Source organism: Mustela nigripes, chromosome X (genome assembly GCF_022355385.1).
Source record: "Mustela nigripes isolate SB6536 chromosome X, MUSNIG.SB6536, whole genome shotgun sequence".
Lineage (NCBI taxonomy): Eukaryota > Metazoa > Chordata > Mammalia > Carnivora > Mustelidae > Mustela > Mustela nigripes.
Genome location: NC_081575.1, coordinates 36,903,025 through 36,926,266, shown reverse-complemented (window position 1 = coordinate 36,926,266; position 23,242 = coordinate 36,903,025). Strand labels below are relative to the sequence as shown.

At 40.1% G+C, this 23,242-nt stretch overlaps 1 protein-coding gene across 9 annotated transcripts in view; it reads left to right on the top strand.

Annotated features, from left to right (window-relative positions):
• PAK3 (p21 (RAC1) activated kinase 3) overlaps positions 1-23,242 on the top strand; it is a 241,838-nt gene that overhangs the window by 203,771 nt on the left and 14,825 nt on the right. For all 9 annotated transcript variants that reach the window (XM_059384573.1, XM_059384574.1, XM_059384572.1 and 6 more), the window contains 5 exons: positions 13,013-13,061; positions 13,447-13,559; positions 15,250-15,367; positions 16,819-16,918; positions 17,432-17,628. In XM_059384573.1, the coding sequence (XP_059240556.1) occupies positions 13,013-13,061; positions 13,447-13,559; positions 15,250-15,367; positions 16,819-16,918; positions 17,432-17,628 (577 nt within the window). The remainder of the gene's footprint in view (positions 1-13,012; positions 13,062-13,446; positions 13,560-15,249; positions 15,368-16,818; positions 16,919-17,431; positions 17,629-23,242) is intronic.

Below are 23,242 nucleotides of genomic sequence, written 5' to 3'. Positions count from 1 at the left end.
TTTTCCATGAATTAGTGGCCTAAGTTAGACAAACTCGTCTCTGCTCTCAGTGTATAGAGTTTGTATTTTCTTTTCATTAAGTCTGGGTGTTTTTTATTGTTTTGCTTTACCTATTATGATGGTGAAATTCAAGCCAGTGTCTGTAATCATTTGGTGCTAGGAATAATCAGTCCCTGTATTCCATTTTCAGCTTCAGGGAGCACAGCAGCTTACTCTTAGGAGCCCAATTTGAGAAGAACCTCTCCATTAATCACCCTCATCTACTTGGAAAACTAAAATTTTCCAGTATGGGTTTCTGCCATCCCAGCGTTCAGGCCCAGGGCCAGAGAATTGGCCTCCATCTTCCATAAATCAAGTTCAGAATTGCATGTCTAATCATTTGAGGCCATCGCTGAGAGTGAAGGCTAAAAATGACATTATTTCACCAGATTTCTGTGAAACGGCTTCTATACTTGGCCACCGAATTTAGATATTTTGAGCAGATGTATGTAAAGTTTAAAAAAAAGGAAAGGAAGAAAGAGAAAAGGCCTGGCATCCTCTAAATTATCATTAACAACATGCGTTTGTCAGAAATTATCTGGCAACGCCTGGAATTCTTGCAGAATTCTCACAGAAGCAGTAGCCGTGTGATTACAGAGGGCTGAGTTCACTGACGTCAGCAGCTGGCCTCACCGATTTCTCATTAATATATGTGAATTCATTTTTAAAGCCTTTTCTTACATAAGAATGCACTGAAAAACAGACCCCTTTTCTCTTTCGCTTTCATGTTTGCTCTCACTTCAACATTGTAATAGACAAGTATTTTTGAGGATGCAACTCAGAGATGGTTTGGATCCTGTTTAACGAATGACTTACTTAATTTGGCGAAGTTTCCCTGAGTGCATGCTTCGTTTAATGCACCTAAAACAGCTTCGTCATTAAGAACCAGGTTCTGCTTGTTTTTCAGAGTCCATAGTCTCTCATAGTTCACCTCCCCTTCCAATTTCCCCCAGCTCCCTTCTCCTCTCTAACTTCCCATGAAAAACAATCTGAGGAGTTTGAAGGGGCGGGGGTGGGAGGTTGGGGTACCAGGTGGTGGGTATTATAGAGGGCACGGATTGCATGGAGCACTGGGTGTGGTGCAAAAATAATGAATACTGGTATGCTGAAAATAAATAAAAAATAAATTAAAAAAAAAAAAGAACCAGGTTCTGAGAGTCACAATGACCTCTAGGCTCACAGTCTTTCAGAACATCCAACAGGGAGAGAAGGAAAGTTGTATCAAGAAATAAACTGGGGCTGGAGCACCTGGGTGGCTCAGTGGGTTAAAGCCTCTGCCTTTGGCTCCGGTCTGATTTCAGGTCTGATCTCTGCTCAGCAGGGAGCCTGCTTCCCCCTCTCTATCTCTGCCTGCCTCTCTGCCTACTTGTGATCTCTCTCTCTCTGTGTCAAATAAATAAATAAATAAATAAAATCTTTTAAAAAATCTTTAAAGAGGGCACTTGTGATGAGCACTGGGTATTGTGTGTGTAGGTGAGGAATTACTGAATTCTACTCCAGAAACCATTATTGCACCCCATGTTAACTAACAAAATTTTAAGTGCTTAGCACAACATGGCACATAGTGAAGGGCTCAGTACTAGGTATCATTAGAGATGAAAGACACCTACAGTTGTTATTCTGTTGAGCAGAATAGGGCAGGTAGCATGACATAATTACAAAAGCCACGGGGATGGAAAGAGAGGAGGGGCAGACCATTTAGAGCCAGGGAGAAGGTAAAATGAAGGATCCTTAGAGAAGGGTGCGTTTGAATCATGACTTGAGAAAGTGTAGGATTTAACATGTGGGGATTATGGGCAGTGTCGCTGGAAGGAAACCAAAGGAACACTGGATTAAGACTCTAGTTTGTATTTGCTTTGGTATCCCTAGGGCCCGCAACAGTGTCTGGCATAAAGGAAATCCTTAACAACTATCTGATGAATGAATATCAGAAAGACCAGAAGATGATGGCAGGGTCCTGTATCAAGCCCTGCATCAGGCTCCCTGCTTAGTAGAGAGTCTGCTTCTCCCTCTCCCTCTGCCTGCCACTCTGCTTGCTTGCTTGTGCTCTCTGTCTCTATCTCTCTGTCAAATAAATGAATAAATATAATCTTTAAAAGACAGAGAGAGAGAGAGAGAGAGAGAGAGAGAGAGAGAGAGAAACAGAGAATGACCAGAAGAGTGAAATCAGGGGTAAGAGTGAAATCAGTCTCATGGACAAACCTCCAGTTTAGCAGGGGACTTAACAGGAAATAATGCTAAAAAAGATCTGTTGGGACTGTGTCATGAAACATAGTGAGAGATACAAGCTGCACTGTAATTTTTATTTGTATGATTTTTTTCTAAGTAGGTAATATTTGGGCGTGGTGTAACCAGGAGGTTTACAGGAGTAGAAAGTGAAAAGCAAATGTCCCTCCAAGCCTTGTGCCTTAGTCTCCTTGTTATCTTGTACAAAGGAAAGCTCCAGAGAGGATATGTTATGGGATTCTTACATTAAGCTTCCACGGGTTCTCTAGGCATGCAGGCACACATGCACACACATGCCGCATATGTGTGAATATGAGGTCACACAGTGATGTAATTTTTAAAACAGGTGTTTTACTTATCTGAATATGTAAACTGTTGGATACACAAATGGTGAATATCTATTTCTGATATTTAACTTGTTAATCACTTTCATTTATATATATAAAGCCACATTATATAATGTGTGCATTGGGAGAAATTTTTCTACTCTATTTCATGAGGAGCATAATTCAAAATCTTCTTATGCATCTTAATATCACTGTTTTTGTAATCATTAGAGCCCCCTTTTGAAACAGCCAGTGGTTATCCAAGTAGACCATTTGAATTTCATCTAACATCTTTTCAAAAATATTCAAAATATATATGGATATAATATGTGGATTCAAAAATAGATATAAATATTTTTGAATCCACATATTATATCCATATATATTTTGAATATTTTTGAGTTCACATATTATTCTGTCCCTGGATATTTTATTTCTGGTTGCAATTACACATTCTTATAATATTAAGATGATTGCTTTCTGAATCTATTTTATAAGTGTATATTTACATCTTCACAATATAACTCTCTCCTCTATCACTATTTAAAAATTCTGTTACAAATTTTCAAAATGTACACAAGAGTAGAGAGAATGGTACAGAATTGTGTTATTCTTATCACCCTGGTTCAACATTGATCAATATTTTAATATAATTACAATACCATAATAACACCTACAAAATTCAACAGTGACTTGATATTATCTATTATCAGAGTTCCCCAGTTGTCTAAAAAAATGCATTATAGTTGATCCCTTCAAATCAGTATCCAAAGAAGATCCACATATGGCATTGGGTCGTGTCTATTAAATCTCTCCACTCTAAAGCAGGCCCCCTTCTTTTTCCATTACCATTGACTTACTGAAGAAACTAGTCATTGTTTTGTAGAATGTACCACTTTCTGGATTTGCCTGTTAGTTTCATTCAATGTCAATGTAAGTTGCATCTCTATTCCCTGTATTTCCTTTAAATGGAAAAAGTTGGTTCTAAAGGCTTAATAAGATTCAGGTGCAACTTTTGGCAAGATGTCTTCATATGAGTATTTCATATTATATCAGAAGGCACTGCTTGTCCCATTGTGTAGTGCTGAGTAGATTGATCAGAAGCTTCAGTGGGGACTCCTCCCTGTCCCCTTCAATGCAGAGTTCCTCATCAGTCTTTCATCTAATGTTTCATCCATTGATGACTATATTGCCCAAATCAATAATTAAATTAGGGACTAGTAAATAGTGATTTTCTAAAACTTATCTTTTCTAAAAATTACCTCCCACACTTTATTAACTACAATGCTTTTGCTGAAAAGAACTTTACCTCTCATCTTCTTAAGGTCTTTGGTTACCCTGAAATATAGTTTATACAGGCAAATCAAATGAAATTGCCAATTTCATTGTTAGGAGTTAACACCCAACTTACTTCCAAAATAGTCCAAAGAAGGGTGTTTTGAGTTTATTCCAAGTGGTGGGAGGAGGCATTCTCTTTTATTAAAAAAAAAAAAAAAAAAACTTGTTATAGGTCACAGGTCTTTGTATTTTGAGTAGGTTTCAATCAGTTGTATTCGCTGTTGTATTTGATAGTCGTACTATCATATCTTGGGCTAACAGGTGCCCTTTTCACTGCATTAATTTCAAAAGTGACCTTTAAAAAGCTTGTTTATGACATCTAACACTTGCAGTTCTGATCATACCTGCAGAAGTAATTTATTTACATCCTATCCAATCCTGACAGATAGTCTCTATGAGCATCCCAAACTGGCATTGACTAAGAATACTTCATCCTAATTTGTCTTTCCCATACAGTACTCCATGGATAAAAATAAATGAATATGGAGAATTACCATAGTGCATGAGAGATTTTATAAGGATTTTAATATAAGGCACTTCCCCTTTTTCCTGAGAGAGAAATTGGCGGGGGTCAGGTGGGGAGGAGTAATACCTTACCTTGTTTATTTGGGCACATATATTGTATATGTACCTTGTATTTGGGCAATTGTACCATCTCTGGGTATGTGTGTATTTGTGTGTGTCTGTGTGTCTGTGTCATAACTCTACTTTTAAGATGAGTGGTAACATACTATAAATCTCCTATTTTGTTATTTGCCTGTGTCTAAGAGATGATTCTATATCAGTACCTCTTTCTTTTAACAGATGAAGTGGTTTTTGTTTGTTTGTTTGGATGGATCATAATGTATTTAATCAGGCCCACACTAATACACATTTAGTTTCTTTCCAATATTTTGCTTGCATGAACAGGGCTTCAGTTGAGATCTTCACGAACAAATGACTTCATACATATGCAAATTGATCATTAGGTTAAACTGCTGAAAGCGGAATTGTTACGTGAAAGTATTTGGGCATTTTTAATGTCCAAGTTGCCCTCCATAGAGTTTGTTCCACTTGACCTTGTCTGCTAACAGTGCATGAGAATGCCTATTTGCCCACACCCTCATGGAAACAGCCATCTTCATTTATTTGGGATTCTATTATTATACTAAAAAGTCATCACCATGCTGATTTTCAGAAGGGAAAATGTTTGAGGAGGAATCAAGATAACGGAGAAGTAGCAGGCTGAGGCTACATCAGGTAGCAGGAGATGAGCTAGATAGCTTATCTAAACATTGCAAACACCTACAAATCCAACGGGAGATCAAAGAGAAGAACAGCAATTCTAGAAACAGAAGGGAAAATGTTTTAAAAAAAAAAGAACCCTGAGCCCTGAGCCCTAACAAGAAATTATATGGTAAACAAAAGGCTCTCCTGAAGGATCTCTTGGTCAACATAGTCCATGGGTGTGTTATGCCCAAGTATCTTGGTTGTATGTTGCATTTCTTCATAGTTTAGACCAACTGTATGGCTAAATTTGTCAGAAATGACAAGTGGGAGCATTTCTTGAAATCTTTTTCCTCCTGCACTTAAAGATAACATGTTTGGCCAAAGGCATTTTGTCTACCATCTGGATCTTTGCCAATCATATAATTATATGGAATGAGGATATGATCAATCCATCCATAATTGTGGACAAACATTTTTTGCAAACCTTCAGTCCCTGTCCTTTAAATTAGTTTTAGTTTTCAGGCTTGAGAAATTTAATCTATCCTGTTAGGTATTTTTCAGAATTCTCTTGGCTACTCAGTGGGGAGCCCTCTTCTTATGGCAAGATGAAGTTCCCATATTGAAGATGAATAGTTTTGAAACTGGTTAAAGGGCTCAATGAATAACAGCTTGTTTAGAGAACCCGATAAAGCAGTGTACAGCATGGAACTCAGGGAGAAGTGCTGAGAATAAAACCTCTGACTCGTTTCTCTTTGTTCAAGAAACTATGGGCAAGAGCAGAAGTGGACACCATAGCGGTGATGCTTCGAGTGGGACCACCCACCCCAAAAGTATTTGCTTCCTTATCAGATCTTATTTTGGGCCATATAAGGTAGAGCACTCCTACAAGGCACTAATATAATCATCAGGAGCCAGCTTTTCTGTTTTCTGACTCAGTTAAGCTTGCTCACGTGGCCAAGAGTAGTTCTATGTTCTACTTAATGCTCTTAAATGCACTGTGCTGTGTACCGTCCCTTGCGAAGAAAGATGGTGCCATTCAATCAACCACCATTAGCAGAGTTTGCATTTTGTTTTTTCAAGCCATATTAATGACCTTGTATTAAGCTGCCTGCCCTCCACACCACCCATTGCCTGTCTCTTGAAACCAGTGGCACACACTGTGAAACAGCTGCTTCGACTTCGTGTTGGAGTGAGTTGTTGAGTTATCTGGCCTTTCCAGGGATTAAGGCCTATAACCGTGGCCTCATTATCAAGGGACTCTAACCCACTGAGCTCCCTGGCCCCACACCCATAACATGTTACAGCTCTCTTTAAAATCAGAGGACCCTGGACACCTTGGGGCAAATCATGCCCTCGCTAAAGAACAGAAAATCCTGTGTTCCGATTTATCATCCCAGTAATTAAAGACAGTACCACATCCTGGTACTTTGAGAACGTGCTTTTTACATAATATTATTATTTGTTTTAATTTAGTGATACATTTTTTAAGAGGCTGATTACACAAGAAGGAAACCCTGGGACTCTCTCTGAAAGGTTACTGCTTGCAGAGGACACTGTCCATCACCTTTCCTGAAGCCCAGAGGGCATAGGCCCCCACAAGGTGAATAGAGGCATGGTAGTATTGGATGATATGATATCCAGGTACCTTTATGTCAGGTGCATTAATATAGCAAGATAAGGGCCTACAAGTAGTAACCATATCCTAAATACTCAGCAGAACATAAAGTCCAGTCCTAAGAACTAGTCTACTCTTGGCCATGTGAGCAAGCTTAACTGAGTCAGAAAACAGAAGATCCAGCTCCTGACGGTCAAAGGAGTCAACCGGACCATGTCCAGGGACAAAGTAAATGCCTTACCAAGGGGCAAGTGGACTAAGTTAAGCAGGAAATGAGAGGCCAGAGCAGTATTTCAGGGAGGAACTTTATAGTGCAATAGATACAAACGTGGGCATCTGGAAGTGCCACACTTGCACTTAGCATTGATGTAAAAAATGATAAAGGTCTGTAATGGAACATGACATGGTTAAGTGCATGGGCTGTGGAGTCAGACTCATGCAGTTTCGAGTTCAGCTGCTGACAAACTGTGTATCCTTGGGCAGGTTAATTTCCCACATCCCGCTTCCAGTGTCTTCATTTGTCAAATTGTATAGGGTATAGGGTGACCAGCAAGTGAGCTCACCCATTTAGAGAGGGTGGACGGGAAGGAAGTCATGTCCATAAATGAGACAGCCTCTTCTAGCAGCAGCAGAAGAAAGAGTAGATCTAAAACACAGCCATCCTCAGTGTGGATTAAATCCTTGACTATGACCTCATCAGCACCAGACTGATGCTTAGAAAACCTTAAATGTGAATACTGCCCCATCCCTTCTGACTTCCTCACACTTATTACCACGAGGCTCTCCTTTGGACCTCATAGAGCCCTCTGGTCCTCTCGTCCACTTCTCTTTTCTCTCAGCCTGTGAGCTTGCTCCTCGCCTCACTTGCCTGCTTTCTTTCCCTCCTATAATCTACTTCGATGCTGAAATCATAGTGATTTATAGAAAGTGTAAGTTTTACTGCATTGCTGCCTTGGCAACTACTCATTATCATAGCTTGACATTGGCTTTTAGCAGGAAATATCAAAACCTGATGAAGATTGCTGATAATTAAATGGGCTTGTCTTGGGAGGAAAAGGGAGAAATAGTGAATTATTTGTTTCTTTCTAGACCCTTTAGGCTAGTAGCCAGTGTTTCCATTTGAGTATTAAGTGCTTGGCCAGGTCAAGAAGAAATTGTTGATAAAGCATCTAATGTGATGCCAAGAACCCAGCAGTACTCATCATGCTGTAATTGACGATGAGGCCCAACAGTTGAGCAATCTCTTGGTTTAATACTCTTGAACCGTAGCATAGGTCCACTGAAATATCTCTCACTCAAAATTAAGAGGCTTTGTTACTTACTAGCTGTGTGAACTTGGGGCACATTCCTCCTCTTCTCTTGGCTTCAGATGTCTCATCTGTAATGAGATTAAACTGGATGATCTCTGTTTTTCCTGGAGTCCCGATAAGGCATTTCTTTATACCATCAGAGTGACTGAGGTCTGGAATAAACAAAATCCCCATTGTAAACAAGTGTTCTCCCCTACAGCAATTTAGCTTCAATAGAACTGGAATGGAGAGATAATAGAGATCAATATAATTAAGTAGCATAAAAATCAAATCAACAACGTTGACCATTTTAACACACCAGCCCAAACTACTAGACAATTGGGAGTTTTAACTTTCACAGTTTGGAGTTTGATTCCTGCCATCCTTATGTTTTAAAGTGCTGCATGATACTGATTTTTTAAATTAAAGTGATTAATTTTGTCAAGATTGTCATTAAGATCCTTTGACATATCCCAGGCAGTCACAAGGCCCAGTTTTGGGGGAATCAATGTGACATGTTGTTGGCTCAAAGATCATTTCTTTAGAAGTAGACACCACTGTGTTTCACTTATTACAAGGAGAGGGTTTCCCAGCTTCACCACCAAGGATCTTTTCAATTATTTGTCTTTATGAATTCTTGGTTATGAAGAATTACAACGATTAAGCTATATTTATTAAATAATAGCTTATTTCTCAAACTCAGTGAAGCAAAGAGTGTTTAACCACTACTCGGAGCTTCTGATCAGTGAGCTATGCCATGTAATCAAAAGTCGGTATCATTCTGGCTAAAAAGAAATGTATGTGGTATTTTAATTAGCTCTGCCTTAGGTAAATGTAAAACTTCTGTTAAGAATTTAGAAATCAAGTATCTTGGAAACTTCCAGATGCTTAAAAAAGATTCCTGGTAAGCCACAGACTACAGTTTGGGAGCTTAGTGCATATATTAGGGAACAGTCAACCCAATAATACTTACGGTTATATAAGTTATTATTAAGGGTAACTGTTCCCTAATATATGCATTAACCTCTCAAATTATAGTCTGTGGATGATGATGATGATGGTTGTTATTGCTAGTGTGTATTGGCGATGTGTATACCAGACCTGGCTTTAACCACTGTATGCATTTAATCCTTTATTCCTGAGCCACAGAGAGGTAAAATTACTTACCCAGGGTCACACAACTAGGAGCTCATTGTATTTGAACCTTGGAAGGTTTGAGAAGTTGGGGGTGAGGACTACTGTTCATATAACCTATTAGTGGGCAAAGAATGCTTTGGTAAATGAATAAGAGAAGGATAGGCATTGACAGTTATCTTAAATTGTTAGAATATGAGAAGGAGTCAGAGCTGTGGTGTGGAGAAACATTTGAGGTGCAAAGATAGAGTTGGAGACAGTGTGCTCTGCAGGTTAGTCCCCAAGTTTGTGCCTAACCTGTTTGGTTGGGGTGGGGGGTGTAGGAAGTGGAGTAGAGGATGATATCACCATTTTAAGGCTGGGAATAAGAGTTGAAGAAGGGGGAAATGGCTCCCACTAGACAGTTACATATATATATGATAAGGCAGGGGAAGGGAGAGTGAGGAGAAAAGCTAATTTTTGAGTTAATAACTGATGTTCTACTAGAATTTCAGGGCCTTTAAACCTTTGTGGAGTAGGGATTTGTGGCAATTCTATACCACAGAATGTCACAAAACCCAGGATATTGGGATTCCAGGGTTAGGACTCTAGCAGTTCAAGACAATGAAAGCTGAGGGATGTTGGGGGCCTTAAACCCAAGGATTTGAAAGGTTAATCTCTGGAGATGTTAAACACTAATCCCCTCTGCACTCCAAGTCGATCACAATTTTAGCCCCTGGAACAGTGGAAATGGGATTGGTGGATGGGGACGGTGTCGGGGGGGAGTGATTAAGGGGGAGGTCACCGAAGCAGGAATTTGGGGCCTACCTCCCTAGCTTTAACTGGAACAGCTGCCATTTTATATGGAGGGTTTTTATATACGGTCTTTTTCAATAAAGGCATTCCAAACTGAAAGAAAAGAAAAAAGAAAAACCACTAGGGGAAAGAAGAGGATGTGGAACCTCTAAAAGGTGACCCCTTTGGCTTTTGGCCTTTTTGAAAAGAGGGACAGACACTATCAAACATCAAGGATGTTTGACTGGGAGATTGGGAAGGACCAACTAACACCTAGTAAATTAGGCATTCTCTACCAAGAAACCAGTAACAGCAACAGCAACAAATGATAATAGCATTTCCCATGTCGATTCTCAGCTCAGATCTGGGCCCAGGGCTAAATGCTACATAGTGCCATTTGATTCTCTGAGGTCCCATGGGGTAGATGCTATTATCTCATTTTGCAGATACTGTCTCTTTTTCAGCAGCTGGCGGAAATGTATGAGTAGCCTACATATATAAGAGTACACCAAGTTAAAGCAGTTAAGAATCTAATTCTGCAGAGTTAGACAGTTGCCCCTGAAGCACACGTGGGGTCCAGTTATCTGTTCCTTTGAGCCCAGGAGATCCTGAGTACAAAAGGACCAATCAGGAATGTCTGAGAGCTTATTCCAAGCAGGAAGTGTTTTATGTTGATTTAAGTAGAAGACGACACATTTCCTTCACAGAAAGGAAAGGTTTTATTGCAATTGCATGTTTGCTTGAAAAGACTTTTATTAATTTGTTCGTTCAGCAAATACTTAATGAGCCCCAACCACGTGCTCTGAGCCCCGAATCTCAAACGTACAAAATTGGGAAGCTGATTTAACATAAGCTTCAACCCTGAGGAATTTCTGAAACTTGCAAGCCCTGCTTTAGGAGGCACCTATGGAGTGAGGGCGATTTTTTTTAGTCTAGTTCCAATGGATATTTAAATACCTATCCAGAACAAATAAAGCAGTGGAATTTGTAGCTTGTACATCATGGACTTAAAGAACCTTAGAAATCGGGGTGCCTGACTGGCTCAGTTGGTGGAGCATGGGACTTTTGATCTCAGCTTGATCTCAAGCCCCATGTTGGGTGTGGAGCTTATGGGAAAAGTCTTATTTTTTTTTATTAAAAAATAACGAACCTTAGAAATAAAGTGGCCCATGTGCTGTATTTTGCTGGTCAGAGAGTCAGACATACTTAGATTGTAAACTGTTTAACCTAAGGCAGGTCACTTAATCTCTCTGAGTCTCAGTTTCTTCATAGGTAATGTGGGGGTAGTAGCGGTTGCCTTATAGAAATATGGTAAGGATTACATAAGGTGATTTATATGAAGTTCTCAGTGCAGTGTCTAACACACTCAATATATTTTACTGTTATTGTGATTACTATTTTCCGAGTCGAGGGGACTGAAACCCAGAGAGGGGAAGTGACTAGCCCAAGATCACACAACTTGTTGATGTTAGGACAAATATTAGAACTCAGATCTTTTTTAATAGTCAAATACTCCTCATACCGCCCCACTCATTTTGTTCCTTTGGAGCAGGTAATGTAAACCTCCTAGGCTTGTTAGAAATATTTTGCTTCATCCAAGTAGGAGGGAGAAGCATGGCAAAGAAATGGCTGACATAAGAAAAGAATTCAAGGGGCTCCTGATTGGTTCAGTCAATTAAGCATTCAACTCTTGATTTCAGATCAGGTCACGATCTCAGGGTCATGGGATCGAGCCCCATGTCAGGCTCTGTGCTCAGTGCGGAGTCTGCTTGAGGTTCTCTCTCTCTCTCCCTCTGCCCACCCCCCAAATAAATAAGCAAATAAATCATTAAACAAACAAAAGAAAGAAAAGAATTCCTGGACCCAGATAAAAAAGTAGCAAGAGATAAATGAAGAGCAAAGGAGAAGCAATAGAAGTTGTTTCTAGAAATTTTAGAAGGCACCTATGCTCACTACTATACCACCAACGCTGCACATTGTTTCTAGAAATTTTTGAGTAGCAATATTGGAGCATTATAATGTCCGGTGAATCATAAGGACTCTTCTCCATCCTTATACCTTTATTTACTACAAACAGCTCAATGGAATTGATGAGACCTTTCCTTTTGCTTGGGGTGGAGGTGCGGAGGTGGTTCGGAGTACCTGTGTGTTTCACAGAACCTTACTGTGACTTCAGCCTCACCAGACAATTGCTATTTGCACAACAAAGGACCCATATGATTGAGGTTAGAATGAAGTGGGAGTCCTTCCAAGGCCTAAGGAATGATAGATTTTTAAAGGATGGTGGACTGGAAGGAAACCTTTTAGTAGAAGCTGCTGAAAAGTTTAGAAAAACAGGGAAAAAACAGTAAAGTCAAGTTGTTCATTGCTCTGTGCAGTGACAGCACTAAGTAAATACAGCACTGAGTGTGATTGATTTGTTAGGTGAAAATATTCTTTTTTTAAAGATTATTTATTTATTTATTTAAGAGGGAGTACACAGAGGAAAAGGCAGAAGCAGACTCCCCATTAAGCCTGGAGCCTGATGTGGGGCTTGATCCCAGAACCCTGGGATCATGACTTGAGCTGAAGGCAGACACTTCACTGACTGAGCCACCTAGGGACCCATAGGTGAAAATATTCTTGGAAATTAGAAATATATGGGAAATATATATATTAGAAATATATGGGAAAAAAGCCATTCTGTCCATATGCTAAAGGATTGATATATATATCAATATATATATATTGATATATATAGTTGCCTAAGCAAGAGATGATACATTCTTTCCTAAGCGGTACTTCAGTTTATTCAGAGGACTGCAGTTGTTGCAGCATCCAGGCTATTTTGCTCAGTTCATTGCTGCAGAAGGTCTGACTGGAGTTCCTAGCCCACCAAAAGGGATACACGGAAGCTGTCTCAGGTAGAATTACCACAGAAAGGAGTTGTTCCTTTGTTATTTCATCCATGTATCTTAAGCTGGCCGATTTCCCTCTCCTAGAAATAACTATGTCTTATTTCAAATAAAATATACAGATAACATTTGGATTGCTTATTCATTTGATAACTTTCACCTTCGCAGGGCGTCAGGTACAGTGTACACAGCGCTGGACATTGCCACTGGACAAGAGGTGAGTGCTCACATTCAACCCTTATTTTTACTGTCTTTTCATTCATATCGATCACATCTCTTCTTCTATCCTGACAGAATGGGTGGCACTGGGTTGACGTGGGACTCGATTTCATCAGTGTCCAAAGTTTCTGAAGTGGGTGATTTGCTCCTGACTGACCAAAGAAAAGAGCACGAGTTTGCGGTGCTAGGAGCGAGCCTAGGAAGATAAAGAATATTTATTTCTTACCCCGTGTACAAAAAACAACAACAACAACAAAAAAAAAAACAAAACAAAAATACCAAGCCAAAAAATAAATAAACCCAAAACCAACTCCCTCCCCCAAAAAACAATGGCTGTGTGTGTAATGACTGTAACTCATTTTTGCATTTCAATCATCCTTCAGGTGGCCATAAAGCAGATGAACCTTCAACAGCAGCCCAAAAAGGAATTAATTATTAATGAAATTCTGGTCATGAGGGAAAATAAGAACCCCAATATTGTTAATTATTTAGATAGGTAAGTGTTTTCTCTCATTACATACTGGTTTTCTTTATGCAATGTCATTTGCTTGGCCAAGTATTTTGTTTAGGATCTAGTCATGTAGCAACCCTTCTACAAATACTTCTCAAGTGCTACGGAATAGGGAGCCTCACATCTATTGCTGAACTTTGCCCACCCATCAAACGTTGGAAGACACACTTTATGGTCCTGCTTCTAAGTGTGAGCAGTATGTGTAATTTCCTTTCACGGATCATGACCACGTTGGCAAGAAATAGACTGTTGCGTACAGGGGAGAGCTGCGATGTTTTAAACATTTCACCGAGTGTTTGGAGGGAGTGCCGTCTCTGGGTGTCTGAGTGAAGAGGACTGGCTGCAGCAGCCCCACTTTAATGGGTGCTTTGTGATTAGCTGACAGTGAGGTCTAGGGAATTGAGACTTTAATCTCAAGCCTTTTTCTTGGACCAGGTAATTAATGTCTCTTTCATCAGTGGTATTAGCAGCGGGTTATAAATAGGCGTTTAAAGACAGCTCTAACTCTTCACTTGTGGTTAACATCGTGTTTCATTCAATTTCAGTAAGTGTTTGCTTAGCACCACTGTGCTGTGTACTCTGGGGGGCTATAAAGGAAATAAGATGAGGTCTCCAACCTCAGTGAGCTTAAAATCTTGCTTTCTGTGTTTTGTGCCAGGTGGACCAGAGAAAGAGGGGGAAGAGGGAGGAAAAAAAAAAAAAGGAGTCAAATTTTACAGCCGAAACCTGAGCTTCATAAAATGCCACTTATAGGCTATCTGCAGTAAAGTGACTCGACACTGCTTTTTTAATTTTGAAAAAAATTGCCTTTGCAAAAAAAAAAAATGTAGATTTCTTGGATGCTTTCTTTCCTAATGAGGTAGAGCCTGTGAATGTTCATTTTTAATAGGCTTCCCAGGTGACTCTCACGGGCATTGCAGTTGGAGCGCCACTGAATTGAAAGTCTTGCTTCATACTGATGTGGAACTTAGGGCAGGATGGAATCATTGGGGTCATTCCGTTCACTGTAATTCCTCTCTTGCTGAACCTGGCTGCTAATGTGCCTTCAAGTGGTTCCAGATATTTTGAATTGGTCCAGTGGTCAGACTTTGATGACCTTCCTCCCCATGTTTGATCACTTGTTGTGTGTTCTCTCAACAACTACCTAAAGAAAATGGGCACATTGCTACTAACTTCTAATAGGACCGAGACCTTTGCAAAATCCTTTGCAAACATGAGTCTCTTTGATTCCAATACTGCTTGAAAATAATTCAGTAGAATCAAAAATAATGCTGAGATATGAATAAATATCTTTTCTATATCTCTGTGCCATGGTCCAGTTCAGTCCAAGACATCAACACAATGGCTCAAGTTACCAAAATGGCTAGTCACTGATCCTGTTCAATGAAAGTAGCTTTTACAGTGGAATGACTGCCAGTAGTCAGTCGCCAGAGGACTTCTGCTTCATTTCCTTCTTCCATGGCACACAGTGAGATCTGATGATCTTTTGATTTTCCTGCATATTCTCTTATAATGCTAGGGAAGTTTCCTCTTATCCCAGTCATTGATATTTTCCTCCCATTATAGAATATGGCCAAATGCAGACACTACCTGCAAACTACCTTCTTAATGGGAATATAGGCAAGTCCCCACTTTCTTAGGCCTGAATCAATGTCTTTTTCTTCTCTTCTTGTAGCTACTTAGTGGGTGATGAACTATGGGTAGTCATGGAGTACTTGGCTGGTGGCTCTCTGACTGATGTGGTCACAGAGACCTGTATGGATGAAGGCCAGATAGCAGCTGTCTGCAGAGAGGTAAGAAAATAGAGAGTTTCTAGCTGATGAGATCACCAGAACTGGCAGCCTTTTATCTCTGATTATCCAGAATGCGCTTAACACCAAAGTAATAATAGCACATCTTTTCTATGAAAAAAAAAAAAAAAGAAAAGAAAATGGAGAGCTTAACTTCAATTCAGATCCTTTCCTAATAGCACTTTCCTTCCCCTCTCTTCCTAGCCTGTTGTGTATTTTAGTCCCTTTGCTCTGGATATTTTGAGCTCTATTACGCCATTTACAAAGTGCCGCATCTAGGCCTGCATGCTGTAGTTTCAGTGAGCCTGGGAAACAGTAATGGCGGCATGGAAGTTCTTCCTGATTTGGGAGGATTTTTACATGATAATCACTTTGCCCTGCATATACAACGAGAGCCTTGTAAAATATAAACCATTACAATCCTATCATTTTTGAGAAGGCAATTCAAGCAAGATTCTCCCTTAGCCCAGATAGTAGTTGCTTTCCCAGTACAATCTGGATGTCTCCCAAAACCCTCCAGTGGGTCTGAGTGTCTGCCTCTCATCCAATAACAATGTCGTATCCCTAGTTTCATGCAAAACTGAGGACATTTTACTACAATTTTCTCAGTACTTAAAAACACACTCCTTTTTGGAATCTCATCTTGGGCCTGACCATCTACCCCATTCATTGTGGTGAGGCTGTCTGCAGATACAATTAGGAACTCTGACCCACTGAAACTTGAAAGCCAGTGACAGGAAGACAAAACCAAATAACTACAGCTAGTCTTTGTTCTTTATTTTCAGTTGTTCACTTAAATTTCTTCCTGCCTTGCTCTCCTTTGGTCCCCATTTTCTCCAGCCCCAGCATGTAGATGTATCCACCAAACATAAGTATTTTCTATTCATGCAATGAATCAAACTTTTAATATACAGGAGACCCTTCCACCCTGAGCCTGTAGTTTCCATGTTGCATGATGCAAAGCCACTTCCCAACAAGTGACTATAGCTACTTTGTAACCTAGAGATGGTTCCCAACCATGGCTGTCCATCAGAGGTAGCTTGGGGCCCTCGTTTTCAATGCAGATTCCTGGGTCCCCCTTCCAGCCTCCTGAATCAAATCCTGTGGAGGCAGAGTCTTACTGTGCCTATGTAGGACCAAGCCGAATCCACACCCTCCAGATGACTAGGTCAAAGTATGATTCTTAACTGGCTAGTCTGGCTGTATTAAGGATTTACCGCTATTTATCACATCCCCACTCTTCATGTCCTAGTCTGACTTGGGAGCTTTTATAATGTGTAATGCTAACTTATAGCATTGATGTAAATGGGAATGTGAGTTTAAACTGGTAAGACAACAGTAACCTATTTCACTTGTAAACTTATACCTTTGCCCCATGTTTATCTAAAAAATGAAACTTACCTGGTTTTAAATTCTTTGTGATATAATTAGAACTTGCTTTTCTGATTTAATAGTGCCTCCAAGCGCTGGACTTTTTACACTCAAACCAAGTGATCCACAGAGACATAAAGAGTGACAATATTCTTCTTGGGATGGATGGCTCTGTTAAATTGAGTAGGTATTTTTGTTCAGATGGTATTTGAAAGAGTATCAGGGGATTTCTGCTTATTTCCTGTCTGAGAAGAAAGTGGCTATTGAATGTGATTGGTTTGAAAGCATTTAGAGCCCCGTTTGAAGTAAAGAATTTTTTTTCTAACGCCATGTTCCTGTAGATCATGGCCAGATTCTGAGGGTTTAACATTCAGAATTTCTTGGGTCTTCCATCTGCTAGATGACAAATACCCAACTAGAAAACTGAAAGATCCTGTAAGTTGGAGGGGACAGTCATGGGGAGGGAGCCAGATTGAGGACTAGTAAAAATGACATCATGTTAATCAGTTATCTCAGACCCTTTTAAAATCAGGGCCACTGGAGGGATTTGGTAATAATGGATAGGAGCTAGGGCGTTATGGAAACTCTGTCAAATGGAGGAAGGTATGGCCATTTATGAAAGTGACCTATTCTGGAAAAAAAAAAAAAAAGAAGAAGAAGAAATTGAATTGATTGTAACTGACTTTTCTTCCGCAGCTGATTTTGGGTTCTGTGCCCAGATCACCCCTGAACAAAGTAAACGGAGCACCATGGTGGGAACTCCATACTGGATGGCACCTGAGGTTGTAACTCGAAAAGCTTATGGTCCGAAAGTTGATATCTGGTCTCTGGGGATTATGGCAATTGAAATGGTGGAAGGTGAACCCCCTTACCTTAATGAAAATCCACTCAGGGTAAGTCAGGAGAAAACTCATGTATGTCCTCCCTCGGAAGAGGGCAAAGTGTCATTTCTTGTCTCTACCAAAAGGGGCCAGAATGGGCTCTTTCCTGGGATAAGTGACATAGAAGCTCCAAGTTATGATTCTCAAAATTACTCTGAGTTATTCTCAATATCTTCTATAGTGTTCCAGCAGTTTTCCAAGTGCTTGTAGATCAGTATTCCTAATGGCAGTGGTCTTTAAAATTCTTTACTACAGTTTTCTGCTGTTAAAAAATAAAGCATAACTAGATGTGGGAAGAAAAGTATTTTTATCGCAAGCCATGCTTAAATGATCTATCTAGGAAACACTTGCTTTATAATCACTTTAACAAAGTGAATAAATGCATTTCCAGAACACCTATAATTTTTAAATTAGATTTTGTCTCATTGTCAGTAATGATTTATTGAGCAGCAGCAGCTGGGTATTGAATGGAGCGGGAGATAGACACAGCGCCAGCATGGCGGAGTTGCAAACATAATTAGACTGTCTGGTAGAAAATGAATGGAAATAGTTGGCCTTGGGGAACTCAGGTTAGCTCCTGTGGAAACAGAGGTTTGATCCTTATGTAGTCAGGTTACCTCGCCAAGAGAGAAGCTCCATATCAGAGCCTAAGCCCACCATCTTTATTCAGAGATGAGCCACAGATCATGAGAGTAAAAGGCCAAGGGGTATGGAAGAAATGCTTGCTCAGCACAGGAGTGAGCCAGTAGCTCTCCTGTTGTGCATTGCCTAAGGGTGAGCCAGAAGCTGTGTTGCGTTTTTAAAGGGCATTCCATTACCGAAAAAGGAAATATGCACAGGTTCACATTCGAAGCTCGAAACACACATAGTATTCCAGTGCTGATGGCTTCTTGCATATTATTTGCATCCTTACCACTGAGTCTAAAACTGAGTTTTCCCCTCAGTATAAAAAGAATCGGCCTTGGTAAATGGTGAAGTCTTTGCATGGTCAGCTTATAAAATCCATATTCACGCCAAATGTATGTGGCTTTCTGTATATGTCATGCAACCTACACACTCACTGTCTAGTTGTTTTCACAGTTGAACCTTTTGTAATTGGGAGCTGCAGCCCCCCGTGTATGCAGTGGGGGACAGCCTCCCCTCACCATCTCCTAAGTCCTCTCTGACACTCTGCCTCTTGTCCTGTCCGTGTACTGATTGGGAAACAACAGATAGGAGTGAGTGCCCTAATGAATGCTCCGTGCTATTGCTCTGGTCTCATGAAACAATCTGGAAGTGAGATGTGCGCATTGATTAGCTGCCTGCAGGGCTGAGTGGAAGAGAAGGGGCATTTTCCCACCGTCTGTGGGTCGGCCCTCCATGAATTTAATCAAGCCCACCCCTGACCTATGGACCAAGTGCATCAGGATAATTACTGAGGCTTATCCTTATTGTTTAACCACCTTTGTCCATTAAGGAATAGCAGTGAAAGAACACATCAGGCCTCTTGTTTCCATGGATTTCCTCCTCTAAGTCTTCGGAGTTTGGAGGCACTAAACGGATTATAGCTATTTTGCTTTCTGTCTTCTAATGAGTAATTTACAACCTGCAAAATTTGAGGATTAAATAAATGGCGCTGTAAAGCAGCTGGTCTCAGTATTGCATTTATTACCTTCTTCAGTTCCCCAATTACAACTGATCACTCTTTAGCGGGGCCATTAATTGTTAGAAAAAAAGGAAACAAGTTTTAATCTTTATAGGCATCTTCTAGCCTAGGATTAGAACTCATAATGAACAGCTTGTCTCTTAGAATCCACAGCCTTATAGCTAAACAAGTACTTGCAGACAACAAGCCACCAGGTTCAGGAAGCCTACATTAAGGCTATAACAAAAAGACCTGTCAGAAAGACCACCCTGTTGAATTCCACTGATAAGGACTTGGACTAACTTTGTTCATTACTCTCAGTGTGTGATCAGCCTCCAATGACTCAATCAATCAACAGGTCCATATTGACCCAGCCCTCTCACTCTCTGCCAGGCACCACAAGTACTTTCTTAGTTTTGATTTCAGATATGTTGCCCTCGTGTTCGCTTAAAGACAACACAGCATCTCAGGTCGTATGCCCTTATTTGGGATTTAAAAAATGTAGTCACCGAAACCATAGAGGAGTTGGAGAGAAAAAGATCCAACAGGAGCTCATAAGGAGCCTGTATTTTTTTGGATCCTAATGGCCAGGCTATGTGTGGAGGATTGGAAAACTGTAGAGCTTCGGGAGACGTAGAAAAGAGAGGTAGGTTAGTCCTTCTTTCTCTGAGATCCTTCCAATACTACCATCCACCCATCCACCCCTTTGGGCTTTGAGGAGGTAAGAAGGAATTAAGTGGAAGGAAGACAGCGTGGGTAGAATAGAGGGTAGCACGACGTCGTGAAAAAATTCAGCCCCTATAGTCAGGTAGATCTGGTGTGTCCTAGCTTCACAGCCTACAAGCTCTTGTAGGGACTTTCAACAAGTCACTTAAAACTTTTATAAACCTGTTTCTTTTGTATAAAATGAGGATAATACCTGTCTTGCAGAGTTAGTGTGAAAATTAAATACAATAATACATGTAAATCACTTAGCACACTGTCTAGCTCATTGTAGGAAATATGTGTATATGTATTGTGTGTGTTTGTGTGCGCAGAGAGAGATTATACGAATAGGAAGGTGAGAAATGATCCATTGAGTGGTTTTTACACATTCATAAAGGGAGATTGGACTCCCCACTTCTGCAAAAACTTCCCCTTCACACTGGCTACACTCTGATCACTGCAAAGAGCAGAGGGCTCTGCAGAGTCCTGTAAAATTACAATGAACAGATAACACTGAACGGAACAGGTTAAAGGTGAAGACAGGCTATATGTTTGAAGGCTATTCACCTTTCATTTGGGTTTTTTGCGTGTGTCTTTGTTGTGTCTGTTGAAACGGAACAAGCCCTTTGTGAATGTTGCCAGTTAACATATCACTGATGCAAGGAATTAGCTACTTCCCCCCTAGTTACAAAGTGGTTGGGATTTTTTTAATGTAAATTGTTCAGTGCTAATTGACCTAATTTGCTCATAAAATGCCTTTTAAAGGTCATAGAGTTATTAACTGTACTGATGTTATGAGGTTGGTACCCTTCCAGAGACAGAAAGGAGACAAGCTTCTTACCGTTCCCCACTGCCTGAAGTCTTTGCATTCGACATAATTGGCCTTGAACATGTTGTTCTGTGACCCATGGACATTTTTAGTGTGGTCTCCAATAATAAAGTGCCTTGTTCTTTCTGTTTGCCAAAGTGATCAGGGTTGAAATCAAAAGTCCCCTGTGGATATACAAATCAGTGTTAGCATTCTGCTCATCTTCCCAACTTTTTTTGTCGATTGGAGATATGTACTCTAAAACCTGTGCTTATAATGACCTGATTCTAAGTAAAGAGAAACAATCATCTAGATAAAACAAATCTTTGATTTGTTTTTTTCAGCACCAAAAGAGTGTCTCTTTATGAACTTTGTATTCACAGGTAATTGGGCTGTTCTTGTCAATGGATTTTAATGGAATCTGACTTTTGTGAAATGTCTCAGTGACATCCAGTTGAAGTCCCTACTGGACTGTGGGTGGATCCCTTTACTATGTGTACTTTTCCAAACCTTCACCCTACTTGAAATGAACATTCAGGCTTGTCTTTCAGCCCTTGCTTTAAGCATCGATGAAATGGTAGCAAGCATTGGCTATTTGGAAGACAGTTCCTGGTGTTAAGAAACATCTGAATGTTCAAACCAGTAGTGTATGATGTGAACCACTGACCTTGTAACAGTTGGTCTACTCCTTGGTTGTGCATTGGAATCACTTATGGAGCTTTAAGAACAAATGGTATCAGCTTCTCCCACCAAGGACTGAACCAGAAACAAAGCTCTGTGGCAAGCACTTTCTAGAATCCCGTCTAAGCTGGAAAACAATTCTTCTTCATCAACCCTCTTTGAACATGGTTGTCTAACCAAAAAAGAACACACTCTTACTTTGTCTACATGTTTCCATTTACCCTAGTATAGATATAGATATATAGGTACATCTATATGTTGATATCTGTATCTATATTTATATCAATATTACTCTGTCAAAGCCTTGTTGAAATCCTGGTGCACTCTGGCATTTTCTGGCTTACCAGTCCAGGAACACTATTAAAAAAAGAAATGGCATTAGCTCAGCAGGTACATTCATGATATGCCATTTCTTTTTCAGTTTTACTTCTCCTAAAATGTGGAGTTTATCTTTAAAATGTGCTAGCTGCTGAGTATATAGCACATATTGGTGATGATAAAGCTATCAGTCTGACTACCCATGATCAGGAGTGAATTACCTGTGTGGCCAGAGAGAAGGCAATCTAAAATCAGCCCTGTTGTCTTCACTGCGAGACTTCTTAGTCTCACTTTCCGCACACTTAAAGCACTACACAAATATTCGTTATTTCTTTTACTATAGAGCTAAGGAAATTCTGGTTCGTTTATATGTCTAGAGAAGGGAGTTAAGCAAAAGGGAATCTCTAGCAACTAAAAAACAGCAACTAAGGGCCAAAGTGCTTCTAGCTCCTCCAACCACTGGAACCTGTGTTGTGGATTGGAATGTCTGGGTTTGATGGCGCGTGCTCATTTGGAATTAAAGTCAGACATAAACTTCCTGAGCGCCAGGGAAGCAAGCATACTTTGCTAACACTCAGTCAATATTGTTTTGAATGTATTTCAGGAAGAGCTGGGAGCATTCCCTTCTTTTTCCGTAAACCACTATGGAACAGCAAGGTTTATTGATGGTTTGTTGACACTCCTCCTACTTTGAGGACAAACCTATGCCTGAGAGGAGGGGGCAGTTGGGACAACTGCAACTAAAATAATTATAGAACAGTAACAGGGTTTCTTTTTAATCATAAAAAAATATTGCCTGTCAAAGGATAGACAGCTCTTAAGAATCACTGGTTGTCAGGAATTTAGCATAGGAAAATGGGACCTAGCCATAGGAAAGCTGCAAGTCTCATTTAGATTGTAATTCAGAAGCAGACAGCTCAAACTGGTGAGTTACGACCTAGAAGACAGCCAAAGAAGAAATTGATTCCACAGCAAGCTAAAACCTGAGACTCTGGCCAGGCAAAGGGGAGGGAAACAAAGATTAAAAAATCGGGTGACCGGGGCCTACTATTGGCCAAGACTGATATGCCCTTATCCTAATATCATCTTATCATTCCTCAGTATCCTCAAAGCATAACTTGGGAATAAGCCAAGGATGCATATGCCTTTTGCCCTAATAGGTACCAGACCTTGAACAAATTAGTTAGGTCCCTTGAAATCAAAGTCCCTTCTAAATAGACGAATCATGGAGTGTGATGTTGGGCATCTGCCTAATGAAATGTACATTGGCATACCTGATTCTATGGCCTTTTAAATCTGTGTTTTTGCCAAGGGAAAATTACTTCCCCCAGAAAAATCTGAGTTTTCTTCATAACTAAAGAGCATTTCTGACTTTTTCTAACCTGGCTTCAGCATCATTTTAGAAGACCTTTTGCATTCTGGTAAAAGGATACTCTGAGGTATCTTATCCAAACCTCTCAGCAGAGAAAGTTTAACTTGACAAAGCCAGT